The sequence below is a fragment of the Talpa occidentalis genome, unplaced genomic scaffold (genome assembly GCF_014898055.3).
Source record: "Talpa occidentalis isolate TD23 unplaced genomic scaffold, MPIMG_talOcc4v2.1 talOcc4.272, whole genome shotgun sequence".
In the NCBI taxonomy this organism is placed as follows: Eukaryota; Metazoa; Chordata; class Mammalia; order Eulipotyphla; family Talpidae; genus Talpa; species Talpa occidentalis.
In genome coordinates this window covers 9,628-31,495 of record NW_023602874.1, presented here as the reverse complement: position 1 = coordinate 31,495, position 21,868 = coordinate 9,628, and the positions used below count along the sequence as shown (strand labels likewise).

Below are 21,868 nucleotides of genomic sequence, written 5' to 3'. Positions count from 1 at the left end.
GAAGCCAAACTTGGCAAGTACGTTGTCCTCACTCCCAGTCTAGTTTGATCCAAAGATAGGATTTAGAAGAAGAGCCGGTTTAGATGTCCTATATTCAGCTTGATGCCTCTCAGATTGATCTTGTCTTGAGGTGGACACATGATTGGCTTGCACTTGGTAGAAGGATCTGGAACACAGGCTTGGAGTAGCTGCATATTGAAGAGAAACAAGACCAGCAGGTGGTTAGGGATCACATTCTTTATAAATGCCTAGTCACTAGGAAAGACCTGGATTTTTCCACAAGAAATATTCTGGATGCTAATCCACACCCACAGTGTTTGCGACGAGTTGCACCTCTCTAAACATAAGAAAGAGCGGGTGAAGGTTAAACTAAAGCACCTACTCAGTACTTGATACTTGACTTGGCTATTCGATTCAGCAACCCCATCCCCACCCCCTCCAGCTCCCAGAACTTGAAGGAAGTTTCTATACTCCCCAGATTAAAAAACACAAAACCCTCCCAGTTGTATCTCCACTACCCAATCCTACCCCTGTCCTCACCTTCCCACCCTGACACCCCGGCAAACGTGCTAATTTCCTCCTAGGGCTCGGGCACCTCAGCCTGGGGTGCGCCCAGCAGAGGGACCGAGGGTGGGGGGCAGGGCCGGGGCGGGGACAGAGCGCCCAGAGCAAGGTGCCCCGCGCCGCGGAGCCTTGTGGGAGTTGTAGTTCCCGCTGCTCAGCGCCTGCGGACAGGCGTCCCCGCAGGACTCGCTTTCCCGTGCTGCCCCGCGCGCCCCCTCTTGGGACGGGTCCTGAGTGGGCGAGGAGGTGGGGCGCCTCTTGCAGAAAACTGGGATCCGGTCGCCGGGGTCGGAGGAGTTCCTGCGTCTGGGCATCGGGGCTGGTTCCTGTCTCCTCCCGAGTTCTGGAGGCCAAACTCGGAGGACAAGTTTCAGGGGCGCAGGGGGCGTCGGCGCGGGACCGGCCGGGCCCGGCGGGACCCCCCGGCACCTGCGCGCCCCCCGTGTCCCCCCTCCGCGCCGGGGCCGCGGGGGCTGCATGTGCGCGCCCGCGGGTCTCCGGGCACCTCGGGGCGCCCGCTGAGCTCGGCGCGCGCGGAGGGCGCGCCCGGAGCCCCCGGAGCCCGCGGGGCGCCATGGCCCCCTGCGCCCTGGGCGCGCGCGCGTGGGCGCCGCTGGGCGCGCTGGCCTCGCTGGCCCTCTGCCTGCCCCGGCGGCGGGAGGCGCGCGCCGAGCCCGGGGGGCCGCGCGGCCCGCTGGAGCTGAAGATGGTGCAGGTCGTGTTCCGACACGGGGCGCGCAGCCCGCTCAAGCCGCTGCCCGGGCGGGAGCAGGTGAGCGGCGCGGGCCGGCGCACCCCTTGGGGATCGCGCCCCCCGGGGCGGGCTTCGGGCTGGGCTCCCGGAGCCGAGAGCTCGCGGGAGCGGTGCCGCCCCCACTTTTGAGCCGAGGTGCTGGCCCGGCTCCCCCCACCCCCTCCAGCGCACCCCCTGGGGCGCCCGCAGAGTGGGGCAGCCCCGAACTGCAGGAGCGCCCCCGGGGACGGCGAGCAGCGAGCCCGCGGCAGTGCGCGCTTTAGGGGCTTGTGAATTCTCTGGGCATCTTGTGAAAATTCAAATTGTGGGCAGGGCCTGAGAGTCTGCGTTTCTAACTATGAGTTGGGGTGAACTTGGGTACAGGGCTGCCGTGTTCTTCTGCATGACCGTTGTGAAGCTCGTGGAGAGTTGCGGGGACCTTTGAGACAGAAACCACTGGAGCCGGGATCACGCCGCCTAGCAGCTCTCTCTGGGGGTTTACAGGAGACTGGGGGGCCTTTGAGGGCTTTGGGGTAACAAGTGCTGTGTCTTGGTGCTCTTTTCTATTTTGGTGGAGGGGATTTGAGGTAGGATAAAAGTTAAAGATTGACGAGGCTTGTGTCTGTAGTGATTTGAAATCAACCTGTTTTGGTCAGGATAATTATGATTAAAGCACAGAAGTTAGATTTTGCTTGAAAGGTTATGCTTCCTGGGGTTGATTCCTGGAGAGAGCAGGTGGAGAGCTCCGGCCTTCCGTGCAAGGCCTGTGGTTGAAGAACTGAGTCCTTGTGATGACCAGTGGGCAGCTGGAAATCACCAGATGCCCCGCCTGCGCTCAGGCTTACCTGTGGAGCTTTTGCCTGGTTGGCCTCCGTGCTCAGCTCCAGGTTGGAGCCCCTTCAGCAGGATGTCCAAGCCTGATGTCAGGCACACTCATCAGGCCATATAGGTGCTCTTGGGAAACCTTTAGGTTGTGTCCTCACACTGTACAGCTGGAAAACCAGTTTTTAAGCTGGTCACACGTGAAATCAAACCTCTAAGGCAGGTCATACATAAATAACTTTGGGAACCACTTGGTTTCATTATCCCATTTCTGTAATAATTAGTCGTCAATATGACTATGCCATTTTGTATCTGTTACTGGAACCACTTTCTGTTTTGATTTTTTTTCCCATCTCTGCCTTTTTTTTTTTATTAGATCTCTAGATTTTCCTTAAGATTTTGGACATAGGCTGTCTCTTGTGTCCCCCCCTTCTCCATTTATTCTTGTTACAGAAAGACTGGAAAGTGACAGAGGAATAAAAGACTCATGTTTAAGGAAAAGCTATTAGCGGTAGCAGAGGCTCCAAGACCCAGGCCTGGATGTACAGTATATGTACTCCCTGAAGGGCCTGGGAAAGGATCTGGATTCTTGTAGGCCCTTTCTCCTGACCAGTGAGTGCGATGGTTATCTTCTGCCTTTATGTTGGACTGGGAGGTTGTAGCTCTTGTAGAAGAATCGCTTCATTCATCTCCTGTCCGTGTAGCCACAACATACCTTCCGTGTGGCCACAACATATGGAGCATTTGAGTCTAGGGCTTCATTTTGCAATTCAGGCAGGCACATCACCTCTCCCACCTGCTCACCTTCTCTAGACTTTAGGTGGGTGCATTTAATTATGGTCAGAAGAGACTCCCTGGAAATGGTTCTGAAACAAAGTTACCTTTGGTAGATGTTTCCAGAGTTTTGACTGATTTATAGATAAACATCTGTGATAAATCATTTGGTTAGCTCACAAATCATCAGAAAGTAACATTGTTTAAAACTGAATGTTTTATTGAGTTGCTTTTTTATAGTTTGAATGACTGGTGACTTAACCTGTCTTCCTTACAAGCATTACAGCTGTTTTCTAGGAATAAAACTCTGGAACTAGTTTGGCCATTTTTTCCTAATCATTAGATTACCTCCAAGCGTACTTTCAAAAGATAAATATGGGGCTGCTTTTGGATTTCCCTCAGCTCCCCTCTAGACAGTGGCAAAATCGCCCCCTCCCATTCATGCACCTCCCCCCTCCCCCCCAGCTCATTGTTGAATAATACTTATCCCAAGCTCAGTTAAGAGAAGCAGCATTAAGGAGGCGGTGCATGGAGGAACAGGTTAGCCAATCTGTGCGTTCCTCTGGAGCTGGAGCGCTGGTTCTCAACCTCAGTAGGACACTGAGCTCAACCGGGAGCTTTAAAAAATGCTGATTTAATTGGCCCAGAACATCCAAACATGATTAAAACTTCTCTGGCGGAGCTGTAGAATCACCTGGGCTGGAGAGCATTTGACAAGTTGAGGTCCCAACCCAGGAGATCGGAGGTGACCAGCCCAAGGCAGGCCTTGGGCGTTAAGAAAATGCCCAGTGAGGCCAGTGTGCGGCGGGGCTACTGCTTCATTCTACAACCCACACCTGAACGGCTTTTGTTTATTTTTATGTAGATTTTTTTCTTTTGCTTGGAACGCAGATATCTATCCCGGTTATATATAGTGCTGTCTTCACAGAAATGTACTTTGGTGAGACGCTATCATTCTGTGTTGAGAAACTGATGAGAAACAGCCCCACAGAACTCACTGCTGTGACGACTGCAGAGACGTTCATTATCTTACTCCATCCTCTTTATGAGGACCCTTGGGAGGAATTTGTCTGTGAGCGTTAGAAATGGTGTGTTTCTCCTCAACAGTTGGCTTGCTTTTATCTTTAAGCTTGTCGAGCTGATCAAGTTTCCCCTTTTACATAAAAGCCAGAAAGCTTAGTGCGAGTCTGCGGCCACCTACAAGAAGTACAAGGATCCCCGTGGTGTACGTTTTGGTGGATGTTACGGGAAACAGTGTGTGGCCTGAGAGGGTGGTGGGGGGCGGTCAGGAGTGGTCAGAGGGATTGTGGAGAGGAGGCTGGGGCCATGGGGCAGCTGAGAGCCCTGGAAGGATTTTATGCTGGGAGCTTATAGGGTCAGAACTTCAAAAGAAGCAATGATTAAAAGATAGTAGGGGGCCTTCCTGGTGGCGCAAGGGGTTAAGACGCAACCTATGAAGCTGTCTGCAGCCTCTGCAGCACGAGTTTGATCCCCTGGCCAGCCAGGGAACTACCCACATGGTGCAGCAGACCTCTCCTGACTCGCCCACTGCTCCCCTCAGCAGTATATTTCAGTCAGTCTGCCTGTTCTGCTCTCCACTCTGTCTCTGGTGAATCCTCTCACCCCCCACACCTCTGGCCTGTACCCCAGTTCTTGTATGCATAAATAAATAAATCTTAAAAAAAAATAAAAGATCGTAGGGAGTCTCTGTTCTGAACACCCCACCTGCTAACATTGCTGCAGCACCAGTGGGGAGCAGCTTGGGTTTTAGAAACTGCAGGTGGGACAGAGACAACACCTTGTGGAAGTGGTCGGGGAGGGGGGGTTTCTGTGTAAAGGGCAGCTGGGGCTCTCTGTGGCACTCTCCTGGGGTGTTCCTGAGAGGGGCTAAGATAAATACAGTGGAATAGGACATAGAGGGTGAGATATTGTAATTTATAGGAAATTTATGACCAAAATTTATTTCTCACAGACATTTGGTCTGGATCCACAGTTCATGACTAATAGCTCCCCTTGGAGTTTCTCGTGTTGACAGTGTTAAAGGTGTCTCTTGTGTTAATGAAGGTAACTTTTGGAAAACCCCTCTGGTTGGGACTGGTTGTCTGGGAAACCAACTGACTACAGGGTGGGAATTTCAGTCTCCTTCCCTGCTTTCCTGGGAGCGGAGGGGCCCAGGGCCAGCTTAATCACGCAGTGAAGCGCTCCCGTGCCCCTTAGTAGCCCAAGAGGAAGAGGCTGCAGAGAGTGAGGGGCTGGTGAACAGGTGAAGATCTGGGGGGGGGCAGTGGTGCTCTGCTTTACACCTCACCTACCCCAGGCAGCTCTTCTGACTGTGATTGGTATCCTACAGAACCCTCAGTGGCCCACGGAGCAAATGGCTTTCCTGAGTTCTCCAAACCTCGCTAGCAAATGATTGAACCCGAATGGGGTGTCCTGGTGTCACCAAACAAACTGGGTCTTTTGCTCGTGCCAGAAAGTCAAACTCTGAATCACAAGAATTGTCTTTACATGAAGTAGATTTATTTATTTATTTATTTATTTATTTATTTATTTATTTATTTATTTATTTATTTATTTTAAGATGGGTACAGTCAGAAGCACGGGAGGGTGAGAGGATTCACCAGAGCCAGAGCGGGGAGCAGAACAGGCAGATAGAACGAAATACACTGCCGAGGGGAGCAGCGGGCACAGCAGGAGAGGTCTGCGCGCCATGTGGGACCCTCGCCGGCTGGCCGGGGATCAAACCGGCGCTGCAGAGGCTGCGGGCAGCTTCACAACCCAGCGCTCAACCGCTGCACCACTGGGGAGGCCCATGAAGTAGTTTTAATGAACATGATGGCAAGATAGGCTCCCCCAAACAACTGGCTCCCCTAGTGGCTGGAGTGCTGGGACTTTGGAAAGGGTGAAGGGGTGTGAAGGAGTACGAGGAGTCCCACCTCCCGTTCCCAGGAGGTGTGGAAGTCCACGTGACCTGGTCAAGGGTTTGCCTTTCCCAGCAGGGTGTTTTCCCTGCAATCTGCAGGCCTTTGTTTGCTTTGCCAAGGTCTCACAGACAGACAGGAGAGCTCTCCAAGGTCCCAGGAACAGGCAGAGCCAGTTAATGGTTAATCATGAGGGACTACAGGACACAATCCAGGGCGTTCACAGTCACTCCTAGAGAGGCAAAGCCACTCAGTGGTTAGAGTTTAATTCCACTTATTCCTAATTTGTAGCCTAGTGGTGTCTTCTGTTGCAAAATGGTGAGAATCTGGCTTCACTAGGAGCCTTGCTCAAAAGCATGGTGAAGATCTGGGGTTTGTGAGGACCTGAGGTGTGAGTGTGGGGTGAAGGTGTCTTCTTGGGGGCCTCTGATCTGCAGCCGGTTGTTCAGACGCATGGTCTTGCCTGGGCCTGTGACTAGTGTGTGGTGGAGGTTGGTCCTGGAAGATTGAGCCCTTTACCTGTGGAACCACAGTCTGTCCCGGGGAGGCAGGGTCAGAATGGATCTCAATTTTGGATGCCCCAGGAGTGCAGGAGTTGCCTGTTGGTGGGGAAGCCGCACCCCTGTAGGAAATTTGCACCAGGGGGTGTCATCAACACTGCAGGGATTTTCAAGTGTTAGTTTTAAAACAAAATGAAGCCATTGGAAGTTGAGTGAACTGTTACTTTGATTGCAGTGCTGCAGGGATTCAGATCAGCCATCGCTGTCATTAATCTTGGAGAGAGGGTAGATGGGCAGGTAGGAGCGGCAGCCTACCCCAGCGAGGGAGCCCAGAGGAGGGGTGTGCAGGGTCTGGTGGGGGAGGAGGAGAGAGGCCTGGGGCTGTACACCTGAGCCAGCCTCAGGCTGTACACCTGAGGTGGAGTGGAAGGACAGATGCTTACCTGGCACATTAGGAAAAGCTATTGACATGATGAAAGTGGTTTGGCTCAATTAATGATTAATGGGGTGGGCATGTGCGCGTGGCCTGTGGGAGTAGAAGGGAGTGAGTCTGTCACAGGCTTTTGCCTAAGCTAATAGGTTTTACACTGTGATAGTGAGATAAGAGAACCACCTTTGGGAGTGACTGTTTTCCTAGCCAGAGTCAACAGCGTTTGGCGCAGGGATAGAAAGCGCAATGGGGAGAGTCAGGTGTTTGAGTTTGGGGCCTAAGGGGATTGTAGTAGCATCGAGAGAGACACAGCAAGTTAGGGAGAGAAGCTCGTCTGTGGAATTAGAAGACTTATTTTTTTGAATTTAAAAATTTAAATTTTAATAGTGGTAGGCAAAGACCTTTATAAAGGAGGAGCCCAGGTGAACAAATGCAAATAATACTTTGTTGACATTCTCCCCGGCCAGAAGGCTCCCTGGGCATCCTGGATCCTCACAGAGAGTAGGAACACTGGCTGGGATGAGTGTCCCCTGGTGGGGCGCCATTGTAACAGGGTCTCCTCATCCACCTTGCCTTCCTAGTAGTAATCATTTTTCTCACTTTTTCTTTTTAAATTGAAATAACGTCGTGTTACACCAGTCTAATGCATCGCTGAGAATCAGCGTGTGTATACATTACATTAAGTTCACCCCTAAATTCTGTCCTTCTCCATCCCATTGCACTTGTTACAGGGCAGGGTGAGGGGGACCTCAGGACCCCCAAACCTGCCTTCTCGAAGTAGGTTCTGCCATCCGCTGCATCAAGAGAAATCGTACTCTAGCGTGTAAGACCTTTAGTGAAAGGGACTTGAATACAATTAGTGTATACTAGAGGGGAGAGAGACTAGATAAAGTCGTTTTCACACAAAACACCCAAAGTCACCCGTCCCCTGGTGGGTGCATGCGCAGCCAAACAGGGTGGCCCAAAGCGGGACCACTGAGGCCCGGGAGCCTGCCGCAGTCTAAAGCCCTCCTGGTGGGGGCCCGCAGGAGGGCGCGGGAGGGGCTGCGTTCATTAGCGCAGTTGGTATTAATGCTGTAAGTTCCCTGAACCTTTCTAAACAATGTTTTTTGTTTTTTTGTGGTCAAAACAGGTAGAGTGGACCCCCCAGCTGTTAGACGTCCCCCCCGAAACTCGGTTTGACTACACAGTGACCAGTCTCACGGGTGGCCCGAAACCACATTCGCCTTTCGACGCCCAGAACGAGGGGACTGTCCTGAAGGTGAGCGCTCGGGCGCGCGGCCTCCCCGGACAGTTGGGCAGGCCGTGCGGCCTTGTCATTCTTCTTCTTCTCTGCCCCACCTCAGGGGGGCATATTTGCTGGGCAGCTGACCAAGGTGGGCATGCAGCAGATGTTTGCCCTGGGACAGAGGCTGAGGAAGAGCTATGTGGAGGACGTCCCCTTTCTGTCACCAACCTACAACCCCCTGGAGGTCTTGTGAGTGTCCCAGGGGTGCTTGTCGTGCCCAATTTAAGGTCTTGAGCCTGGAAAACCTATCCTGTCCCCTGCGCCCCAGATGGTTCCCCTGTCCCCGAGGTGGTTGGGGCAGTTGCCCTGTGTGGTAGGGTCCTCTGAGCAGGCAGTCACTGAGGGTCACCCTCCGTGACCTTTGGGTCCCTCAAGGCAGCCTCCCGCAGGTAGAGCAGCTTCTTCCCAGCCCGTTGCTCCCTCCTGGAGCCTGGAAAACCTCTCCGCCGCACTGTGGAATAAAACGGGGTGCAAATAATTACGTTTTCCTTTCACGAGTATCTCTGCCTTTTCCCTCCAGCGTCCGTTCCACTAACATATATCGGAATCTGGAGTCCACTCGGTGTTTGCTGGCTGGCCTTTTCCAACATCAGAAAGGTTAGATTTGGGGTGCGAAAGTCAACCCCTTGCTGAGGAGCTTTTCCACCTCACCTCCCAAGGTCCCCTCTCTCCTCTCTCGCTGCCTCTCCCCGGGTCTCCCTTCGCCCGCGCACCTGGCCTCTGTGGCATCTGCTGGAACGGCCCTCCCTGGCCTTCTGCTGCCCTCGCCGCCTGACCTCGACGTGGACAGCAGGGCATCAGCCTGCCGCGTGCCACCCCCAGTCTTGCGGCTTTTTGCTTAGGGGAGCTACTGCTAAAAAGAAAGGGGGCAGGGACACCCCACCGGCCGCTGCTGCCCTGGCCGCGGGGACTCCCTGCATCATGCGGCGGGCACTGGCGTGTTCTGCCCGGTTTTCCTGGCTGAGGTCAGTCATCTGACTCTGGTGTGCTCAGCCGGTGACCACCCCGGGGCCCGACCTCTTGTCCCCGAGGACCGTGGGGAATACGTTCCCTCGTGGGCCCCCTGTACGGAGGACCTTCGGCTCTCAAAGGGCTGCATTTTGTCAGTAAAAATTGACTCAAATTTGCATTTAATTGCTGATCTGAGTTTCAGATCTTCGGGACTCACCAGTGTTCACACAGTAAAGTGCTGCCGCGAGGCAAAGGCTGTCGCTGCTGCCAGCCGCCCTCGCGGTGTCTCAAATAGAGACATGGTGCCCCCAGGTTTTAAAAATATCCGTAAAAGAACAGAACCGCTGGGCCAGAGGAGGCTGGCCTTCACCTCAGCTGGCGTGGGTCCTGCTGCTAATTCTGGCAGGAGTTTCTGCTAAATATAAACAGTGTGTGGCGAAACTACATACAGCAAACCGGGTAGGCACCCCTTCTTGGGAGCCCCGTGCTTAGGGATCATGCGCAGCGCCTGACCTGTGAAAACCTGATACTTGTTTAGCTTCTGAAAATCACTGTCCTCAGAAACTCCAAATGCATGGCCGACGTCAGAGGGTGTTTCCTGCCGGCAGGCTGGTCTGCAGGGAGGCCGCAGGCACTGCCCCAGCTCTCCAGCAAGGAGGGGAGGTGCCACCGCCAGCAGCTGGCAGGGCTGCTTGGCTTGCAGCTCCGTGCCCTGCCCTCGGATGTCTTGAGACTCCAGTGTGACATCTGTCACTTCATGCCTTCACCAGTGGACTTGCAGAGAACTCCAGCGGTGCTCCCGTTCATGGAAGTGGGGGACTCTGGGATATTGTTTCAGGAGTAAAACCCTAGAAAAGTCTAGAGGGTTATGTGAAAGCTGCAGAGACGGGAAAGCTGCTCTCCCCCACTGGGTCTGTCAGTCATTCAATGTAAATGGGAGTGTAGGCCCAGTGTCCAGACACCAATGGCAGACACCAAATAGGAGTCATCTTGTGTTATTTTAGAGGCTTAAATCATAGTTGTTATTATTCTAACATTTAGAGACTCTCTATGCACTGAACACTGTTATAAGAGCTTGGCATATATTACCATGTTCAAGTCCTGTGAGTAGTGACATTTTATAGATAAGAGAACTGAGGCCTAAATGAATTTCCCAAGGACACAACGCTGTTAAGTGGCAGAGCTGGGATTCAAACTCTGGCCTCTGATTTCACAACCCATGCTCTTCACCTTTATGCTCTGCTGCTCCTCAGAGGACATGTCTGTCTGGAGGGCCTCTGATCACCCAGGCTGCTCTTTACATTGTGTTCTGCAGAACCCCAGGATTCTTCAGAGGGGCCCAAGGAACTGCAGAGAAGGAGGGGGTAGGGCATGCAGGTGGAGTGTGCTCTGGACTTCTCTGGAAGCCTCCAGTATCTTTTATTACCTTATTTAATGTTGGGGGGGTCTGGGGGGGCTACACTGCCTTAGAAGCCCTTGAAAATTGCCAATATTTCTCCTACCCCTTCGATTTATACAGCGCAGCTTGAACCCCAGAGAAAGAAGTGACTTCTCAGCGTTGTCCTTAGGCCTTTTAGTCTGATTTCCTCTCCTGACAGACCAAGGAAGCGTGTCTGGGTTCTTACATTCCAGTAAAGTTGCCGTAGACTAAAAAAATGTCCCAGGGTTCTGACCATCAGTTTGTTTGGGAATAGTAGCTCTTCTGACTTGAGCTCACCGAAGCAGTCCAGTGAGCGACCTCTGAATTCCAAGGAACTGCTGGTGGAGGCTGTTTTTTTTGCCATCAGAAGGGCAGGCGTGAGCCCTGTGGACCTGGATCCCCGCAGCCTTCACTGTCCCTGCGAGAGCAAAGCGCAGGAAGCCAGTGCAGCACCTTCTCTGCACACTGCTGGGAGGGGCGGGCGTGAGGGCTCCGCCGTGGCCGCTACAGGCTTGGGAAACTGTAATCCTTGGTTTCTGGAGGCTCGTCTAGAAGGCTGGCTTTCAATTTGGGAACGGTGGTGAGTTCTAAGTGGCCTCGCGCTGCTTTCCCAGATTGTCCTGGCAGCCACCATATGGGCCTGTAGGATTGGACTTCGGGAAGCAAGTCAGCCAGTTCTGATGAAGTCAGGGACAGCCCGTTTTGTTCGGATGCCCAGTGCTGGCCACGCCCTGGGGTGGGGATGCTTCCGACTGGGTCAGGGACAGGCACAGCAGGTCCAGATCGTACCTGCTCTCGTCTGATGCTGCCCATGGGGCTGTGCGGGACACCACGTTGATGGGCGCTGTCCTAAGGGGTGGCCTTGTGCCCTGTTCCTGGAGGACTCGTCTGTGCCAATGGGGAAGTGGCGAGTACTGGGAAGAGCTCGCTGAGCCGCCTCCTGCCTGTCTCCCTGCCTCCCCTCCAGGGCCCATCGTCATCCACACCGATGAAGCAAATTCTGAGGTCTTGTACCCCAATTACCTGAACTGCAGGAGTCTACGGGAAAGAAACAGGTAACTGGCTCTGCGTTCTGGCTTGCCCGTGGGGGCAGAGAGCCTCCTCCCACCCTTGCTGGCAGGACTTAACCTGAACTAAGGGCCAGCTCAGGTCACTGTGCTGGTGGGGGCATGGGAGTGCAGTACCCTCAGGTCTGACATCGCTGCCCAGGGAGCAGGGAGGCCCCCCTCAAGGTGGCAGGCCAGGAAGCCAGGGAGGAGCCACTTGCTGAGCTGGAGAGCCAGCGTGCAGGCTCTGCCATCGCAGGGCGTTATCCTCTTCATCCTGGGCTCTCAGCGGAGGCAGGTGGTGATCTGGACAGGTTGCCTAAAGGGTGCTTGAGCCAGGCATCAACCTGCAGACCCAGATGTGCAGGCAGGAGACAGACTTTCCTTCTCTTACACGCTGCCTCGTAGGATAGGTCGGTTGGGGCGGATGGCACTTCCAATTCTCAGTCATTTCTGGGCTGCATGAGACTGTGTGGTGTGGCACCACAGGCAGAAGAGAACAGCGTTCCCAGGTTCCCTGGGCTGCTCGGCTTTGTTTCTGATGTAATAGAAGAAGATGCTAGAGTGGGATTCAGATAATCCAAGCTTTTACCCTAGCCCTGGTGCTCACTAACTTATTTTTATAAGTCATTTGACCACCTAGTTGACCACCTAGGGCCTTAGTTGGCTCATCTGTAAAATGGGAATAATACCACAATGCTAGTGAGTAATTGAGGATTAAATGGGATTTAATAATCTGGAGATGATGGACGAGATACACAAACTGCTAGTCACACTACAGTATAAGGGCCTGCTTTTTCTTTGCCAGAGGCCGGAAACAGGCTGCCTCCTTGCAGCCAGGCATCTCAGAAGATTTGAAAAAGGTGAAGGAAGGATTGGGTATCACCAGCAGTGATGGAATCGATTTCTTCAACCTCCTTGACAACATGGCTGCTGAGCAGGTGTGATGACTGTTCTCCTTGGGCTGGGGGCCGGGGACCTGGGGGGGGGGTTCAGGACCTGGGGGAGGGTCCTGGGCGGCAGGCTGTTGAGTTAGATGGGGTGGAGAGCAGTCATGGAGACCTGGTTTGGAGGCAGCTGTGGAACCAGCAGATGGAGTTGATGTGGAAGTTAAGTAGTGGCGCCATCAGGGAGGCTGCTGCACCTGCTAAAAGCGTGGGCATTTAACGCTAGCTCAGAGTCTCCTGGAGGTGCTCCCCAGAACACCCGCCGCCGGAGTGTGCTCTGGGCAGGTGATGGGAGGGGGATTGATGCGTCTCTCTGCACAGCAGTCTATTAAGGAATCTGAGGAACCTCTAGAGAGGAAAGCTGGTTAATCTCTAGGTCAGCTTTATCCCCAAATTTATTTAGCCATAAAATCTTTTTAAATCTAATGCATACTAAAGACCACACAATGGAAATTCTAGATTGGAAAGTCAGGCACCCAGAGGCGGTCAAACCGGCTCTTGTAGGTGCTGTTTCTCCATGAAGGTGCCAGTGAAGCTGCCCTGTGCCCTGAGGGCAGGGAGGGCCTCTTTTCATGTGTAAATATGTTTAAGGCTATCAGACCAGCATCTCTGGAAAGTGCTTCCTTGGCATCCTTCTTGTAGATCATTTGGGGGAAAAGGAAGACCAGACAGACATTTATGAATTCCTGGCCAGGTATTTTACTCATCTTTTTTTTAAAGGTTCAAAAAAACACACAAATGTTTTTTGTTTGCGATAGATGGGGCGTCCTCAGAAAGGGAGGACAGACTTTCCCCTGGGCTTTCAGCTCTCTAGGAATAGCTTCAAGCAGACTTGGGGACATAGATCCTTGAGGGGTCAGGCCCACCCCACCAAGAAGGCAGGCGTCTGACCAGCGGCCTGGCCAAGCTGGTGGGAGTCTGTCTCACCGCCCTGTCTCCCTGCAGGTGCACAGCCTCCCCAGCTGCCCCGCGCTGAGGCGGTTTGCGCAGATGATCGAGAGGAGAGCGGTGGACACGGCCTTGTACATCCTGCAAAGGGAAGACCGGTGAGGGCCGCCTCGGTGCTGGCGTGAAGCCTTCTGTCAGGCCTCTGGTTTGCGGGCAAGAGGGTTCGTCTGGCCTGGCCGGCGGAGCTCAGACCCGATTGCTCACACTCCTGGAGCTGGGGCTGGTGACCCAGCGCTTCCCACCAGCCTCCGCGCTGTAGGGTGCCTCTGAACCACCGTTTCCTTTTGTTCAGAGTTTCAGAGGGTTTGGGTGGGGTGATCTGATGGAAGAAGAATTATTGCTCACTTGACCCTTCTTGTTACAACTCAACAAACCATGTTCACAAGCTTGCTGGGAGAGGAGTCATTATCCCTGATAAGGCCCAAATCCTGGCTGTATCGATGGAGAAATTGGGCCTGAGAGATGTGGGCCACATGGCCCAGCTCAGCTCACGAGCGGCAGCCCCAGGACTTGCACCAGGTCTTCTGATGCTCGGCCCTGCATCCTCACTGCATCCCTATCCTGGGGGCTCTGTCTTCAGAAGGCCCGTTCCTGACTACGGCACGGAGAGGTTCCCTCCCCAAAGTTAAAATAACCCGTTTTCTGGTCGGTTTAGATTATCCAGAGTGCCTTTGGGGTAAGTGACTTGGCAGAGGGGGCAAGGGATGCCGAGGTCTGCTGCTTATGAGCTAGAGTCTCTGGCTGCTGTGCTCTAGTTCAGAGTGAGAGCCTGGGGCATCTGGAGGGCTCGGCTGTGCCTCTCAGCTTGTGACCACTCCCTGGGATTTACCCCTCCCCCCACATACACACACCCACATTTAATAAACATTTGCAGCTTGTAGCCCGCGCCTTCTCTGCTGCAGTGCTCCTCTCTGCCCGAGTGACGTGAAAGCAGCCAGAGGCCTGCACGCCAGTGGGCATGGCCGCGCTGGCCGCATTCCGGTGAAACTTAATTTACAAAAACAGGCAGGTCAGCAGGTTGGACTGGCCGAGGCCATCCTTTGCTTTCTCCAGGTGTAAAGCATTTTAACAAGACCCGGTCCAGCCTCCTTTCCATTCCAGTTAGCCCTGGGCTCATAAAACTGACTTTCCTTCAAGGACAGATGGTCACAGCCTCCCAGTGCTGTCCCGCCTGGCCTGGCCTGCACGCAGCCTTGTGGAAAGTATCCACTGCTGCCCTCGTCCTTGCTCCTACAGCCCTTGACTGTGAGGGTGGCCACTTACCCAGTCCAGCAGGAGGGCTGACGGTGGGTCTGAGCTGTCGTGGCGACCCGCTTCCCTTTGCTAGAGCTGTGTTCTGGAAACCTGGACGCCTTTCTTCTGTCTGAGAAAATGTCAGCGGCATGAAGACCAGCCCTTTCTCTGCTCACTGCCCCATCTCCCTGCTCTGCTTCCCGCTGCCAGGGGCGCCCTGAGTGGTGGTGGCCTCCTGGTGGGACAAGCCTGAGACTGCAGTGGTGGAGCCGGGACGCCCGCCCTGAGGGCACTGCCTGGACTTCTTAGGCCACTCGTATAAGGAACGTTCTTTTCATCCAAGCACCAGGGAGGAGGCAGAGTTCCTGGGTTCCCGACTGTTCCCTGGCACACGGGGAGCGCGTTTAGAACATTGTTCCTGTGGGTCATGCTTATAAGGGCCTTTTGGAATCCCTGGAAATCATTACATCCTGTCCCCCAACTTTGTCCTTTACCCCTAGAGGCCTAATTCTCAATTTAGTGACCACACCCCCATCTCGCGGCCCCTCCCATCCCAGTTGGGGGCCTCCGGTTGCAGGTCTGTCCCAATGGAGTCTGTGCATGGGCAGCCCTCCTGCTGCAGGCAGGAGCCCCAGGGCTCTCCCTGCCCGCCTGTGGCCATCCCTTGGCCTTCGCTTGTCTTTTCTCGGCTCAGCCCGAGGTCCTGCAGAGCAGAAGCAGCAGCCTACGTCTGTCCTGTGTGCCCCGTCCGCTAACCTCACTGATCTTGCATTTTTCTTAGGGAGAATCTGCAGATGTCAGTGGGCCCGTTCCTGCACCTGCTAGAGGGCAACCTGCTCAGGTCCGTGGACCCTGCCACCCCACCCGGCATGACCAGGTACCTCACACAGCCCCACTTTGCGGCTGGGAGTTGGGGGGGGCTTCTGGGTGTTCATGACATTTTCACCTTCCCTCTGATGCCCCGGCTGCCATGTTCTGAAATTTTATTTTCGCTAAAAAAGTCCTAAATTAATTTTCTCTTTTTTAACTAATTGAGCACGTGTCGGGGGCCAGGCTGGACACCCTGGCTTGATGATGTCACAGCCCCCGGCGGGTGGTCGCTTGCCGGCGTCTCCTGCAGACGTGATCTCCGCTAGGCGGGTCAGAGGCAGAATCTGCATTCCAGCAAGATCCTCGGGGGTCAGTCACCTGACACTAGAAAAGTGCCCCATTTGCCTTCTTGAGACAGATGGAGACGCAAGCGAGTTTGGGAAAGGAATGCTCTGGGGGTCCGGGTCGAGCTGTGGAATAGCAAATCCTGCCCTTCCCTGCCCCTCCGTTAGCTGCGTGGAGAGTGCTCGCCCCCGGCCTTTGCCACCTTGCCCCCACCCTGGGCTCGCGTCTGGCAGAGACTCAAGCTGCTACGCTGGCCTCCAAGGCTGGGGACCAACAAATAATATCCTTGGTCTTCCCCAAGAGAGAGATTACAGGGGTCAGGCACATACAGATTAAAATGGACTCTTTATTACTAATTAAAGCCATGTGGAGAATGTGTTGAGGGCCAATCAGGCTTATTAATAGTCCTTTGATGTGAGCTTCATTTCCCCAAATGCAAGTTTCCCCAACAAGGGAGAGAGCTCTGTGCATCCGCGGAGGGGGGCCGTGTGTCCGGGCCGCGGCCCGGGGAGGGGGCCGCTGGGGCGGGAGCCACGATGCTGCGCCTTCTTTGAGACTCGCCAGGGAGGAGGGGGTGGGCCACAGCAGAGGCCAGGGGAGCTACTGCAGTGGCCAGGGCTGGGGGGCTGGGGGCCTCCTCATGAGAACCTGGGGCGTGGGAATAGGGCTCGCCACACCCTGAGCTTAGAAGGAGTTTTACTAATCTCGAGGTGTCACCTGGTTTCTGAGGCAAGTGCTGTTCCTCCTCAAAAGGGGCCAGCAGTGCCTGATCCCCAGAGACCTGAGCTAAAGGATTACAGGAAAACACTTCCATGTTGCAGAAAACTGTACCTGTACGCGGCTCACGACGTGACCCTCATGCCGCTCTTACTGGCCTTGGGGATTTTTGACAACAAGTGGCCCCCCTTCGCCGTTGACCTGACCCTGGAGCTGTACCAGCACCGGGAGACCAAGGAGTGGTTCGTGCAGCTCTCCTACGGGGGGCAGGTAAGGCCTGGAGGCCTGGGCGGTGCAGCGCCCTCCCCCTGCTCAGCCCCCAGTTCCCCCGCTCAGGCCCAGGGCAGGGCCTGGGGCTGACAGCCCGCTGGGGCTTGGGCTCCGGTCCAGTCCTAGATGCTGGAGCAGTGAGCCTCCTCCGAGTGCCTCTGCCAGGATGCCACGTCCTGACTAGAAGGCCTGTTTTGAAAGTTACCAAGACACAGCACCCCTGTGTCCTGACGGTGCCCAGGGTGGGGTCAGAGCCACGAGGACACAACCCTTAGCACTCCTAGCTCGGGAGAGTGACAGGAGGGGCCTGTTGCGCTGTTCCGGGAGCTGACGGGCAGTGGGCCTCGGCCGTCACCTGCACACACGCACATGCCATGGGTCCAGGCTCCTCAGGCCTGGGGGCACGGCTGGGCCAGGGCGGGGGTCGGGTCCTTGGGGCCCGGCTGAGTCGTGTCTCTCCTCAGGAGCAGGTGCCCAGAGGTTGCTCCGACCCACTCTGCCCACTGGACAAGTTCCTGAACACCATGTCACTTTACACCTTAAGCCCAGAAAAGTACCACACGCTCTGCTCGGAAGCCCAGCAGATGGAACGTGGAAATGGAGAGTGACTGATCCGTACAAGCGGGATGTATTGATTTTTTAAATAAAACATCTTTACACAATGACTCCAGATGTCGTGTTGGGGGTGGGGGCAGGGATTAATGGACGTCACATGGGTAAAGGCGTGTCTTTCCTGTGGGCACATTGACAGCTCTTCTTGGAGGGAAAAGCGGGCTAATGTCAAAACCACAGGCACCTCTAGGAGCTCCCTGCTTCACGCCTCGATCCCCAGCGTCAGAAGCGCCGCCTGCGACGAGGCGGAGACCCAGGCCTGGAAAGTGCTGCCTCGGTTCTGGCCCGCGGTTGGTTGTTTCCTTCTCAGCGTGCACGCGGAGCGCCTGCTGACGGCTGCCTTGACAAGGGCCAAGAGGCCCCGTCCTCCGGTGGCGGGTGAGGAAACCTGGTGACTGCAGCATCTCATGCTGTGATGGGGCATCTTGGGCTCTCTGGGTCCAGAGAACCCCGAGTTCCACCGGGCAGGGCTGGCGAGGGCGGTTACAGGGGCTCCTGGGGGGCGTCTGTCCTGGTCTGAGTGGAAAGGTGAGTGGGAGTGACCAGGTAAGCAGGGAGGGAGGGAGGCCTTGTGTGTGGGTGAGGCAGGCTTGACGCCCCGAGGCCACGGCTGGGTGGTGACCTGCAGGAGGCTGCGGGGGACGCTCTGCTTCTTGGCGGCTCTGCCCTCTCCCCGGGTGCTGTGGACACGGCGCGCCAGCGCCTCCTGCACCAAGCTCTCCACTCACTGTCCTCTTGGAGAGGCTCTCTAGGGTAAGTGAATGAGTCAGGCTTTTGCGCCACTGGCCTCTGGCTGTCACCTGCGGCCTTGATTGTGTGGATGCAGAAGGCCCTGGGGAGCGTGGGTGCGGGGCACGCCTGCCTGACTGGGGACACCTGGGCATGGTGTGGGCACGCGTACCTGTGCACACCTGAGCCCGGAGGCGGGGATAAAAGCGCAGCAGCAGGAGGAGGAGCAGCGAGACTATGGAAGAGGGGAGCCCAGAGGAGGAGCGCTAAGATCTGTGGGGGGCTGGGCGGCTCGGCTGCCTGCCTGCCTGCTTCTGAGTCCCCTGCCCATCAGGGCGGCCTCCCTGCCTGGCGTGCCTGTGCATTGGGCTCCCTGAGAGCCTTGAAGCCTGAAGAATCCACTGAGGGCTCCAGGACACTCCTGCAACCATTTGGTCGAATCCATAGTGAACCTGCCCTGTGCCTGCTGGCACCACACCCCACTTGCCAGCCCCCTGAAACACTCCACACCCTGCCCTTCCCACTGCTTTCAGCCTGAGAGGTGTCCTGTCCCCGCAAAGTTCCCGTGTGAAGTCCCAACCCCAGCACCTCTGCTCTGAGAGTCTGTGGAGATAAGGCCCGAAAGCCGTAACTAAGGTAAAAAGAGGTCATAAGGCGGGGCTAACCCAGTACACCTGGTGCCCTTCGAGGGGGAGATACACAGAGCCGGTCTCCTTGAGCGAGGAGCGAGGCCTCAAGGAAGGCCCCCTACCCCCCACCTCTGCTGACAATGGCCTCAGATTTCCAGTCTCCAGAGGTCGTGGCTTCAGCCCCCCAGGCTGCAGGATGGTGTTAGGGGCTCTAGCAGCCATACTCCTGGCCCTACTATTCACCTGGCCCTACCTGGGTGTTGGTTTGCTTATCTCCCTGGTTAGAATGCAAGCTCCCCAACACACCCTCCACGTTGTTCAGGGGCGTCCCCAGCCTGGGAGGAGCCCTGAGCTGCTGCCTGGGAGATACCCCCCCCCCCCCCCCCCCCCGGCTCTGTGGGCCCGTCATCTCCTGGGCGCTCGCTGGCTTCAGCAGGTCACCCCCTGCCTGCCTCTGTTGCCCTTTGAGACCTGGCCCTGCACCCTCTCCAGCGCTCCGCCCGCTGCCTCACGTGCACACCCAGGACCGACCTGTTTGGGAAAGGAATCCTGTCCCTGACCTCGCAGACCCCTCGCACACCTTGTTCTCCCCACCCTTCCTGCCTGCCCTGCCTTCTTCCAGGCAGCTGTTCTGCAACAGGAAGATGCCTGCTTCGGCCATCAGCGCGCCCCTAAAGCCAACTACAGGCCCTGGCAGAGCGGGTCTCTGCAGACTTAATGGGAGGATGCTGGGTGCTAGAACTTTCCTGGCCTTGCTGCCTGGCACCCAGGGGGCGTCCTGCAGAGTGCACGCTCACCACTTGGAGGCAGCATGGAACAGAGGCAAGCGAGGGCTCCCTGGGTTCAAATCCTGCCCTTAGGCTGGCTTCTCTCTGGGCCTGTTTTCTCGTGTGAAGTGGAGGCAGTTGTGCTGACTGTTGGGTTGTGAGCATTAATTGAGTAAATGTGTCTTCGGTGGCCTTTTTTTGCCCTTTTGCTGTTTCTACCCCACTTTCACTTCTTAGCTGTGATGGGTTTTCTTCAGTCTCTAGGGAACTCAGAACACTGCGCAGCTGCCACCCTTACTGAGGAGCGGGTGCCCGTGTGCACGGGCACCGGCAGGGCCCTGCCTCCCTCGCTCACCAACCTGTGACTCCGGGCGAGTCGTTGACTTCGCGGAGCTGAGTGGTCCCGACTCTGCAGCAGGGGCGGCCGTGTTTGCCCATCTGACAACTTGTCCTGGGATGGGTGTGAAAACACTTCGTAAACTCCTAAGCTGTCTTTGATCTTGACTCTTTCTCTTAATTAAAGCTTTAAAATGGGTGCTATTAGGGTTAAAAGAATTTCCAGAGACTCTCACCCATGGATAACAAAATAAAGGCCCTCTCAGGATAGAGCAGGGTGAGACCTGGCCTCTCCCCGGGCTGCTGGAGCAGGCCGACTTCACGGGGGCTCATCTGACACCCTCCCGAGGCCCTCCTGGCTTTTCTCATGGTGCCCTGGGCTTGGGCAGGCGTTGGACAAAATAACTCATTCAATATGTCCCCTGTAGGGAAAATGGATTCCCCAGGCTTTTTGCGCCACTGGCCTCTATGGCTGTCACCTGTGGCCTTGATTGTGCTTATGCAGGAGGCACTTGGGAGTTTGGGCGCGGGGCACGTGTGCCTGACTGTGGACACCTGGAGCATGGTGTGGGCGTGCACAAGTGTGCACACCTGAGCCTAGAGGCGGAGCTATAAGGACGGCATCACTTGGCGCCAATGGCGAGGAGACGCAGGCAACTAGGAGGGGTTGTATGACTACAGAAGAGGGGGGAGACCACAGGCCAGAGAGAGCCCAGAGAAAGAGTAGGGATTCGTGGGGAGCTGGGAAGCCTGACAAATTCACTGAGGGCTCCAGAACTCTCCTTTATCTGTCCGAATCCTTAGTGAACTTGCCCCGTGCCTGCTGGTGCTACCCCCTCGGACAAGTTTCATGCAGGTAGTTTAAAAGACAGCAAAGGGAACCGAACCAGAAAGGGCCCATCTCGAGCGGAAGAAGAGGTTCCCCACCCCACCCTCGTTCTTCAGAACACTGGGACCTGCCACCCTCATCTGTTTGCATTTAGTGTGTGACACTCAGTTCTTTGCAAGAAGCTTGGCGCCCCGCTCAGCTGGAACCCTCTAGGTTGCTGCCCTCCACCCACATAGGGGGCTGAGAGGGGCGAAGAGCAAGTCCTCTTTTCCTCTATGCCAGGAAGTGTCATTCTTTGGCGTTGGGGCTAGAGCTGTGGCTGGCTAGAGACAGTGGCCAAGTGTGAGTCCCTCCTGCCTGCTGCTGGGGGTTCTCCGGATGAAGCTCTGCTCACATCCTGCCCCCTAGTGGCCGAGCGGACTGGCCACACAGCCCTCGCCTGCCTCCCCCAGTCCACCCCACGTTACCCTGCCAGCCTCCAGGAACCTGGTGCTTAAGTATGGGAGAGAGAGAGCTCTGGAACACTTTCCCCCAAAACCTGGGCTTCCCAGGACTCCTTTCTCTCCACCTGGGTGGACGGGGCCTGTAGTTAGGCCTACATTCAAGATGTCTTAAGCAAAGATCCAAACTAATGTCTGCGGACTTGCGAGAGCACTGATGCCAGGGTCACCAGCTGTGAGCCCAGCCCTGCCTCTGCTCCCCGTGGGGCTTTGGGCAAGTTCACAGCTGACTTCTGTTACAAGCCCGTATCATGTGTGACTCGGGACTCTGAGATGGGTCTCCCTCACAGAATCACCCCAGGGATCCCACAGACGTGTAAAGCACTTCATGGGTTTCCTAAGGCATTGCCTCTGTTGTTGTTCGAGAAGCCTCTTTGAAATGGCTTTTCCTTCTGAATGTCCCCCAGGCAGCTGGGACAGAGTCAGGCAACCTTGGGCACCGATGTAGGTGGTAACAGGGTGACCGGAGGGTGCACTGTCTTAGAGGTGCTTAAGCCACTGAGGGATGGTGAAAGAAGCACCTGCCATGGAGTAAGGCACTGGGGACTTGAGTTCTGGCCTTCCCACCACCATCAACCCTGTCACCTTTATGGGAGAACCCACATCACGTCCCATAATGTTGCAGAGCCGCACCTGTGTCTGGAGGTGGGCGGGACAAGTGGCTGAAGGTGCAGGCAGCCAGGAGGGCGCCAGAAACGTGGTCGCTGCTCAGAGTTTGATTCTGTGTTTTCACATACTGGGGGCTGA

General features: G+C 55.6%; 1 protein-coding gene across 1 annotated transcript; it reads left to right on the top strand.

Annotated features, from left to right (window-relative positions):
* Nucleotides 1-1,138: 1,138 nt before the first annotated feature.
* LOC119254045 (lysophosphatidic acid phosphatase type 6-like) lies at nt 1,139-17,395 on the top strand. Its single transcript, XM_037521226.2, has 10 exons — nt 1,139-1,336; nt 7,877-8,005; nt 8,091-8,221; nt 8,553-8,629; nt 11,371-11,458; nt 12,258-12,390; nt 13,342-13,442; nt 15,359-15,454; nt 16,554-16,719; nt 17,184-17,395. Exons 1-10 carry the CDS (start codon nt 1,139-1,141, stop codon nt 17,325-17,327), a joined length of 1,263 nt encoding a protein of 420 aa, XP_037377123.1. The 3' UTR covers nt 17,328-17,395.
* The last annotated feature ends 4,473 nt before the right edge of the window (nt 17,396-21,868 follow it).

Bases quoted from the DNA above. Each gene is read 5' to 3' on its own strand.
- LOC119254045 (XM_037521226.2), top strand. From the start codon at position 1,139: ATGGCCCCCTGCGCCCTGGGCGCGCGCGCGTGGGCGCCGCTGGGCGCG. The intron at 13,443-15,358 runs GTGAGGGCCGCC...CATTTTTCTTAG, and splicing joins ATCCTGCAAAGGGAAGACCG to GGAGAATCTGCAGATGTCAG. The intron at 16,720-17,183 runs GTAAGGCCTGGA...GTCTCTCCTCAG, and splicing joins AGCTCTCCTACGGGGGGCAG to GAGCAGGTGCCCAGAGGTTG.